At 38.9% G+C, this 10,319-nt stretch overlaps 2 protein-coding genes across 2 annotated transcripts; both read right to left on the minus strand.

Moving 5' to 3' along the window:
* Positions 1–1,661: 1,661 nt before the first annotated feature.
* Positions 1,662–3,626, minus strand: LOC121412159. Its single transcript, XM_041605065.1, has one exon. The coding sequence runs from the start codon at positions 3,624–3,626 to the stop codon at positions 1,662–1,664; it is 1,965 nt and encodes a 654-aa protein (XP_041460999.1).
* A 61-nt stretch (positions 3,627–3,687) lies between these two features.
* Positions 3,688–7,422, minus strand: LOC121412160. Its single transcript, XM_041605066.1, has 2 exons — positions 7,363–7,422; positions 3,688–6,915 (listed from the first exon to the last, which is right to left on the minus strand). Exon 2 carries the CDS (start codon positions 6,490–6,492, stop codon positions 3,688–3,690), a length of 2,805 nt encoding a protein of 934 aa, XP_041461000.1. The 5' UTR covers positions 6,493–6,915; positions 7,363–7,422.
* Positions 7,423–10,319: the final 2,897 nt, after the last annotated feature.

The raw sequence follows: 10,319 nt of genomic DNA on the forward strand, positions 1-10,319 counted from the left end.
CAAAATCCTGGTCCCTCACACAACCCAATGTCCAAAAATCAAATGCACTGTCATGGTGCTATGTAAGTGTACACATTGACTAAGGGAGTGCTAGATACAAATATGTTAATCAGGTAGTGCAATAGCGAAAGTAATATATACAAAAAGTGCTAAATCACTTCTGCGCTAATTTTGGTGCGCTAATTTATCAATTCAGATGTACTTTCATCACATGGCTCCTTTAAATTAAGCATTAATTTACCTCAAGAAAACATCTGCAATGAATAAATCTAAATTTCAGTACTTCATAGACTACATACATGTATACTTCTAAAAGATATATTTACGCTACTAGACTAAGTATACATGAACGTTTCCTAGAAAATTTTCACAAAATCACATTCCTTGCCTGTAAAATTATACCATCAACCATAAGATGATACACTAAGTACTATATACAAATGATGAGGAACTCAAACTACATCTTTCAAAACATGATAATGAAACATTGATATCGCAAAATGTCATACTTGAATTTTGACAATAATTTACAAGCGTAAATCCAATTCGAAAGTGTCGTAGTACTCGAAAGGCTTTCAATCTAAAACAAAAACATCAATTTACTACTTTTCTGCCTTTCACCTTTTTTTTGTATATAGATAAAAACATCAAGTTCACACAATTTGACTACTTCAAGAAATCAATAAGTATTCATAATCAAGAAACAAATCATTTTGGTAGAATACGAACTTAACCTCCAATATTTGTACCTTTCCTCTATTTTCATGGAATATTTATCTAAACCAAGAAAAAGGCTTCTGCCAAAAAGGAAGACAATCGTTGTTATAAATTTTATAATCTCATCTTCAGACATCATATATATAGATTCAGACCTCGATGCATGTGAGATACGTGTATATAATCTGCATCAATATAATAGAAAGACGAATTGCATAGTGTACCATAGCTCAGATGAATTCAACTTGAATTCAGTCAAAACTTTAGATGTTTTAGATAAATCAACACTCTTACTTGGAAGATTTGAACATTCTATGATATATACTTATGCGTTCTTCCTGCTCATTTTATACATGTATATGAAAATATTGAAATATTCTGAAATACACACAAAGTCATCTTTGAAAAGTTTGAATACGACTAGAAACATACTTGTTCTCAAGACTTTCTCCACTTTGCATCTTTATAAAACTTTGAAAATATGCAATATACAAAATTGTTAATTTTCTTCTGAAAGAAAATGAAGAGAAGAATAAGTCTAATTTCCAGACCGATGTATGTTTGATCAAATTGAATTCGATATATATATTTATGTATGTGTATAAAAAACATGATTAAGCAATTATTGTGCAATAATCAGACTCATTGTCTGAAATTCACGAAGCAATGTAGTCTTTAATCAGACTTAGAATGTTTAGAACAACAGTAAAATCAAAGTTTTACTTCAAATTTTTAACACAGTCAATTTCTGTTTCCATAACCCACAAATTGATGTATTCATATCTTATGATTAGTCTAGAGTTCAGACTGTGCTCCAGAGTTCTCAAAGAAAGTTTTGGTAAATTATAGTCCAGATCGAAATATCAAATTAACTTGAAAATTATCAGATTCTGCATGAGCATTTTAGTCTTTCTTAATGAGTCACGTGGCTCCTTGGCTGGGAATTATTCCTGGTCTTCACTCGGAAGAAGAAGAACTAGCTTGTGGATGGGACGATCAAGGTAAGTCACTGGGTTACTTCGTTTTCCCACATTGTCTAATTTTCTGTCTCCTACCATGACCCTAACCTTACGAATGTAGTCATCCTTTGATTGATACAGTTCAACGATTCTTCCAAGAGGCCAAACATTGCGAGGAGTGTTATCGTCTTTAATAATTACTACATCTCCTATTTTCATGATGCGATGTGGCTTGGTCCACTTCTGTCGCGACTGAAGCTGACAAAGAAACTCCTTCTTCCATCGACACCAGAATTCATTATGACGCTGAAGTACAATTGAGATGGTCAGGTGAGTTTGAGGGAGGATGACAGGATGTTTGCTTTCAAATGAGAGGTCAGATCTCCTCAAACGTCCTCCAACTCTAAGGATGCCATCATCATCATCTATAAATGGGTCAAGAGGATACAAGCGACTGGTCTCCTTGTAATGACGCCTTCTTTCTCTTTCGTTGTGAGGCTTGCTGATCTCTGATGATTTCGCTTCATCAAATGTCCTCCTCTGAATCAGTCTTATGATTTCCTTCTCTGCATGAAGAAGTTGTTCGGTAGTCAGAGGTTCCATCACAACTTTCTTGACGTCATTCCCATCTCCTCTTGCTTGGCAGCATTTCTGTAGGTATGATTTGAGACGGAGGCAGTTCGCCACAGCTCTCTTCGCTCGATACCAACTAGAGAGGTGATCAAATCGCTTTAACTCGAACTCATCTACCCCTTTTACTGAGGCATGGGTGTTGCTTTTCACTTCAGGATCTTTAGGAATGACTGTAGCTTCTTCCTCAGTTTCTTCCGGAATTTCGCTTTCCCAAATGAAGTCTGGACCCATGAACCACTTTGATGCTTCAAGCTGATCGACCGTGAGTCCTCTTGATGGGGCATCAGCTGGATTATCTTGTGTGTTGACGTGCCTCCATTGATTGGGTGATGATTCATCTCTAATTTGGCGGACTCTATTTGCAACAAAGACATGATAACGCCTTGTCTCGTTCTTGATATAGCCTAGCACCACTCGGCTATCAGTCCAAAAGACCTCCCTATCAATTTTGAGGTCTAGCTCAGCTTGAAGAAAGGCGCTCATCTTCACTGACAGAACAGCTGCAGTCAGTTCCAGCCTTGGTACTGTGACTGTCTTGATTGGTGACACTCTGGATTTGCCCAACACAAGCGTACAATGTACTTTTCCCCTTCCATTAATCATTCTCAGGTAAGTACAATGACCATAACCAAGGTTGCTCGCATCACAGAAGTGGTGTAGCTCGACATTCTTGACTTCCCCAAAGTCTTCCGGCTTGTAACACCTGTCAACGGAGACCCTTTCGAGTTGGAGAATGTCTGTTTTCCACTTATTCCACCTGTCTTGAAGTAGGTCTGGAAGGGGGTCGTCCCAAGCGGCAGAAGTTCTACAAAGATCCTGAAGTATTATCTTGCCAGGAAGCAGCAATGGGGCTAACAATCCAAGAGGGTCGTACACAGACATCACGGTTGACAGCACACCTCTCCTAGTCAAAGGCTTGTCTTGGAAGGTCACCCTAAAGCGGAAAGTATCAGACTCGACACACCATTGCACCCCTAAAGCTTTCTCGACAGGCAGGTGATCGAGTAGAAGATTCAATTCTTTCACTTCTTTAGCTCTATCTTCCTTTGGAACTGAATCTAGCACTTTCCTTGAGTTGGAGACAACTTTGTGAACATGAAGACCACCATGTCCACATATCTTCTTGGTCTTTGAGATCAGATCGATGGCCTCTTCTTCTGTTTCTACTGCCTTAAGCCCATCATCGACGTAAAAGTCTCGTTGGATGAACTTGGCTGCATCTTGACTTATTTCATCTGCCATGTTGGTTGCTATCTGCTTCAATCCAAAATTTGCGCACCCGGGCGAAGAGGCAGCTCCAAAGAGGTGCACATTCATTCTGAAGTCAGTAGGCTCTCGACGATAGTCTCCGTCTGGCCACCAGAGGAAGCGCAGGTAGTCACGATACTCTTTGTTGACATGAAACTGATGAAACAATTTCTTTGATGTCACACATGAAGGCTACCTTCTCTTTTCTGAATCTGCACAGTACTCCAGCAAGTGCATTGGTCAAATCAGGGCCAGTGAGAAGATGAGAGTTCAAACACTCTCCTTTGAACTGTGAACTGCAATCGAACACCACCCTCAGTTTCTTTGGTTGCTGTACTCCATGATGTGGAATATACCATAGCTTGCCTGGTTCACCTGGTTCGGACACCTTCTCTGCATACTTCTTTTCAAGGAGATTGTTCATCTGTTGTAGGTATTGGTCATAGTAGGTGGCATCATTTTCAAACTTTTTCTTCAGGTGGTTCAAACGTTTGGCAGCAACAAACTTGTTGTTAGGCAGTACAGGTACCTCTTCCTCCTTGAAGGGAAGGGGCATCTCGTAGTGTCCACTCTCTGAAACGTGAATCTCCTTCTCCATTAGCTTAACAAACTTCAAATCATTCTGGGAATAGGGTTTCTGCTTCTTATCAGGAGTGAAGTCAGCTTCGAGAAGTTGGACAACATGAAGAGGGGTGATCTCTTCCTTCGTAGTAGCTGGATGCGTGAAGATCACTTCTGAGCGATGACCTTTCAACTGTACCTCCTCAGGCACCATCCGTACAGTTGTACGATGGCTCACACCAATGGGATCATTGTGACTTTCAACATAACCTGCGTTCACCGTCCCAACAATGCTCCATCCTAGGTCTGTCTGGACTGCATAGGGTCCTCTTTCGTCAGGAGAGTGGATGACAGCACGAGGAGCTAGAGCCTTGGCACAGTCGTAGCCGATCAAGAGTCCAATTTCAACATCCTGAAGAGGAGCAATCATATTGGCAATCCTAGACAAGTGTTTGAAGGATCTTGCTGTGTCAGGAGTAGGAATATGATGTCGATCTGCTGGGATAATGTCTCTCGTATAGCTTGGAGGGAGGCTAATTACCTTCTCGGAGTTGTAGTAAGCCTTCACTTTCAATCCAGTCACCTTCTCACAAGCTATTCTCTCATTTGTCCTCGTCATTGTAGAAAGCAATAAGTGTATTTGTACGCCTTTGATTCCCATTGCTTCTTTGGTTTGTGTGAGAATGAAGGACGTATCGGATTGCGTGTCCAACAGCGCATACACTAGTCTCTCCTTACGACTGGACTCGTGTGATAGCCATACCGGAACAATCATCGATGACTTCATAGACTGACTGGAATCTGACTGGGAAGCATGAGAATTTGATTCCAGAGTTTCCTTACTGCTCCTCTCTCTGTTAGTAGCATCCCGTCGCTTCTTTTTCCACTCATCATCATGTAGAGCAGTTGGATGCTTTCCTTTACATACGGAGCATGTATTTCTTTTCTTGCATCTCTTTGACATGTGTCCCTTTCTCAAGCAACCAAAGCAGAGACCATTGTCCTTAATAGTCTGTCTTTTCTTCTGCATTGTTTCTGAATTGAATGAGGAACATTCACTAATATGGTGTTGACCCTTGCAAAAGACACATGACAGATATTTCTTCTCAGCAGAGCCATCTTTGTGATTGTGTGTTCCAGTCTGCAAAGATCGAGAAGGAGTTGACTTCTTCCTTTCCTTTGAGGTCTGCAGAGACTGAAGAGAGGTGACGGGATCACAAGCAACGGTTGCCTCTTCGTCAATGAACTCTGTGAAGATGGCAAATGGTGGAAAGGTTTTCCAGTCCTGTCTCCACTGAACAACCTTCCTTCCCCATTTAACGACTAGCCATTCAGGGAGTTTCCTCAGTAGGTTTTGATTTTCCCGTTCGTCATCAAGATGATTCAGGTGCGGAACATACTTGGATGCTGCGTCACATTGTTTCAGGAAGTCTCCGAATCTCCTAAGTCCAAAGGAGTCTCTTGATCCAACCTTGGGCCAAGCATCCAGCTTGTCTCTGTAGGCATTTGAAACTACAAATGGATTCCCATATCTCTGTTCCAACGCTTCCTTTGCATTAAGGTAACCTCTGCCATCGCCGATCATAGAGTAGCCTTCTACCAAGGATTTCGGCTCACCCGTCAGGTATTTCAAGAGAAAGTAGAACCTCTCTGCCATAGGAATTCCACGATGTTCAATTAATGCGTCGTAGCTTCGCCTCCATGCCGTGTAGTCAAGAGGGTTACCTGAGAAAATTCCAGGCTCTGGAAGAGGAAGTCTATTCAAGGATAGCAACTCTTTCAAACTGTTGGCGAGAACATCATCATTGCTGGACTTTGGTTCTTGTCGATGACCAATCTTGGTTGCAGGGCTTTCCGAAGGTGGAGCAGGGTTGTTCATCTCAATCGTGGGTTCCACTGGAGGGGCACTGTTACCTCTATCAACTATACTCTGAACTCGAGGGGAAACTGACACTTGACGATCAACCCAGTCTTGAACTCTCCCTCTGGATGATCGGGAACCTGACTTAGATGAAAGCGTCCCACCTTGCAATCGGAGAATAACTTTCATTGTTTCTCTCATTAAAGAAGAATGTTCATCTTCGATAGTCTCAAGTAGATCTTCACCATCATCAAGATCCGCTGAAGGAGCTATATCTGCAAGTACTTCTTGAGAAGAAATCGCCTTGTCCATGGCTTCCTGTACTTGATTACGGGATTCTTTAATCATCACAGTGTTGACATCGTCTTCAACTATAAGCTGGCGATGCTTATTTGCCCTTCTCCTCCAAAGTCGAATGGCATCTCTCCATGTCTTGACTGTGACGTCTGCTTTATACTGCAAACCCTTCTCAGTGGGCATTCTATCCCGTCCATTCTCAACTCCTTCTGCCATGATTATTCCCAAATAGAAGATTTATGATGAAAGAAAGTTGAGATCAACATATCACGAAGATTTCATTCATCGTGTCGAATATCGAAGTTCCACATTTGCATTCGAAATTCTTCCGTAGCTGGAAGAATTCACAAAGTCCATTGAACTGCGAGGATGTTTGACCGTGTCGAAAGAGGAAATTCACGTCGAAGAATTCTCACTGCCCAAAGAGTTTTCACTGTGGCTGTAGTGAGGTCGACAACAAAAGACAAGCGAACAAAGGCCTCTACAGGATTTCGTTGTTTAATCGATTAATCTGATATCAAATCCGTACAATCAAATCATGTTGGTCGTATTAATCTATTGAATCCAATTGGTACTTTTAATCCTTCTTTCAAACCAATTCGTTCCTTTAATCTGATTGATATCTTTAATCCGTGAAAACTGTGGAGTCAATGATAAAGAAAAAGGAATCATAAATACCAGCAAAATGAAACATCTTAAATATCACTAGAGCAACATCAATCTTTGGAAGACCTAAATGGTCTAATATAAACTAGATTCCAAATTCTCTCCACTATACATATGATTGTTTACTCATTAAAGGTTTCAAACTACAAACGTTCAGCTTTGATCTCAATACAATTATAATAAAATTACAAATCAACAATCATCCTTGATATATCATATAATAAATGTAGTACAAAATGTAGTTTCTTGAGTCTTATTTGATTATGAATGGGATCGATGAGCCTGCTATAGTTTGTACATACATTATACATACTACATACACATTATCATTTGTCATTATGAACCAAGAAAAGGATCTCTAAAATCTCACTTTATGCTTAGACTATAATTAAAAATATATCAAATAAAACATCAACTAACCTCTTTGCTTGCTTTCTCAAGTAAATTGAATGTCTTCTGAGCCAGGATGTTTGTGATTTTTGAAGGGCAAAATCCTGGTCCCTCACACAACCCAATGTCCAAAAATCAAATGCACTGTCATGGTGCTATGTAAGTGTACACATTGACTAAGGGAGTGCTAGATACAAATATGTTAATCAGGTAGTGCAATAGCGAAAGTATATATATACAAAAAGTGCTAAATCACTTCTGCGCTAATTTTGGTGCGCTAATTTATCAATTCAGATGTACTTTCATCACACCTCCATTGGAACTTGCCTCACCTCCTTTTATTGGCTTCACCATAATTTGGAGTATAAGAACCTCCATTGAAACTTGTATGGCTTCACCGTAATTTGTAGTTATTAAAACTTACCTCACCTCCTTTTAAATTGGCTTCACCATAATTTGTAATTCTTTTAAAAAAACCTCCATTGAAACTTGCCTCACCTCCTTTTAAATTGGCATTACCAGGTAGTTCTTTTTAAAAACCTCCATTGAAACTTGCCTCACCTCCTTTTAAATTGGCATTACCATGTAGTTCTTTTTAAAAACCTCCATTGAAACTTGCCTCATATGCACCTCCTTTTAAACTGGCTTCACCATAATGTGTAGTACAGTTTGTTCTTTTTAAAAACCTCCATTGAAACTTGCCTCACCTCCTTTTAAATTGGCATTACCATGTAGTTCTTTTTAAAAACCTCCATTGAAACTTGCCTCATATGCACCTCCGTTTAAACTGGCTTCACCATAATGTGTAGTACAGTTTGTTCTTTTTAAAAACCTCCATTGAAACTTGCCTCACCTCCTTTTAAATTTGCTTCACCATCATTTGTAGTAAAGTTTATTCTTTTTAAAAACCTCCATTGGAACTTGCCTCACCTCCTTTTATTGGCTTCACCATAATTTGGAGTATAAGAACCTCCATTGAAACTTGTATGGCTTCACCGTAATTTGTAGTTATTAAAACTTACCTCACCTCCTTTTAAATTGGCTTCACCATAATTTGTAATTCTTTTAAAAAAACCTCCATTGAAACTTCCTCACCTCCTTTTAAATTGGCATTACCATGTATTCTTTTTAAAAACCTCCATTGAAACTTGCCTCACCTAGCTCCTTTTAATTTGTACAGTTTATTTTAGTTTATATTAAAACAGTACAGTTTATTCTTTTCCAAAGCCTCCATTGAAGCTTGCCTCACCTCCTTTTAAACTGGCTTCACCATAATGTGTGGTACAGTTTATTAAAAAACCTCCATTGAAACTTGCCTCACCTCCTTTCAAACTGGCTTCACCATTATGTGTAGTACAGTTTGTTCTTTTGAAAAAAATCTCCATTGAAACTTGCCTCACCTCCTTTTAAACTGGCTTCACCATGTGTGGATTAGTTTATTCTTTTTAAAAAACCTCCATTGAAACTTGCCTCACCTCCTTTTAAATTGGCATTACCATGTAGTTATTTTTAAAAACCTCCATTGAAACTTGCCTCATATGCACCTCCTTTTAAACTGGCTTCACCATAATGTGTGGTACAGTCTATTCTTTAAAAAAAACCTCCATTGAAACTTGCCTCACCTTCTTTTAAACTGGCTTCACCATAATGTGTAGTACAGTTTGTTCTTTTTAAAAACCTCCATTGAAACCTGCCTCACCTCCTTTTAAATTGGCATTACCATGTAGTTCTTTTTAAAAACCTCCATTGAAACTTGCCTCATATGCACCTCCTTTTAAACTGGCTTCACCATAATGTGTAGTACAGTTTGTTCTTTTTAAAAACCTCCATTGAAACTTGCCTCACCTCCTTTTAAATTGGCATTACCATGTAGTTCTTTTTAAAAACCTCCATTGAAACTTGCCTCATATGCACCTCCTTTTAAACTGGCTTCACCATAATGTGTAGTACAGTTTGTTCTTTTTAAAAACCTCCATTGAAACTTGCCTCACCTCCTTTTAAATTGGCATTACCATGTAGTTCTTTTAAAAACCTCCATTGAAACTTGCCTCATATGCACCTCCTTTTAAACTGGCTTCACCATAATGTGTAGTACAGTTTGTTCTTTTTAAAAACCTCCATTGAAACTTGCCTCACCTCCTTTTAAATTTGCTTCACCATCATTTGTAGTACAGTTTATTCTTTTTAAAAACCTCCATTGGAACTTGCCTCACCTCCTTTTATTGGCTTCACCATAATTTGGAGTATAAGAACCTCCATTGAAACTTGCATGGCTTCATCGTAAATTGTAGTTATTAAATCTTACCTCACCTCCTTTTAGATTGTAATTCTTTAAAAAAACCTCCATTGAAACTTTCCTCACCTCCTTTTAAATTGGCATTACCATGTAGTTCTTTTTAAAAACCTCCATTGAAACTTGCCTCACCTAGCTCCTTTTAATTTGTACAGTTTATTTTAGTTTTTATTAAAACAGTACAGTTTATTCTTTTCCAAAGCCTCCATTGAAGCTTGCCTCACCTCCTTTTAAACTGGCTTCACCATAATGTGTGGTACAGTTTATTAAAAAACCTCCATTGAAACTTGCCTCACCTCCTTTCAAACTGGCTTCACCATAATGTGTGGTACAGTTTATTCTTTTTAAAAAACCTCCATTGAAACTTGCCTCGCCTCCATTTAAACTGGCTTCACCATTATGTGTAGTACAGTTTGTTCTTTTGAAAAAAACCTCCATTGAAACTTGCCTCACGTCCTTTTAAACTGGCTTCACCATGTGTGGTACAGTTTATTCTTTTTAAAAAAACCTCCATTGAAACTTGCCTCACCTCCTTTTAAATTGGCATTACCATGTAGTTATTTTTAAAAACCTCCATTGAAACTTGCCTCATATGCACCTCCTTTTAAACTGGCTTCACCATAATGTGTGGTACAGTCTATTCTTTAAAAAAAAAACCTCCATTGAAACTTGCCTCATATGCACCTCCTTTTAA

The sequence above is a fragment of the Lytechinus variegatus genome, chromosome 3 (genome assembly GCF_018143015.1).
Source record: "Lytechinus variegatus isolate NC3 chromosome 3, Lvar_3.0, whole genome shotgun sequence".
Lineage (NCBI taxonomy): Eukaryota > Metazoa > Echinodermata > Echinoidea > Temnopleuroida > Toxopneustidae > Lytechinus > Lytechinus variegatus.

Coding starts and splice junctions, on each gene's coding strand:
- LOC121412159 (XM_041605065.1), bottom strand. CDS start 3,626: ATGAATGTGCACCTCTTTGGAGCTGCCTCTTCGCCCGGGTGCGCAAAT.
- LOC121412160 (XM_041605066.1), bottom strand. CDS start 6,492: ATGGCAGAAGGAGTTGAGAATGGACGGGATAGAATGCCCACTGAGAAG.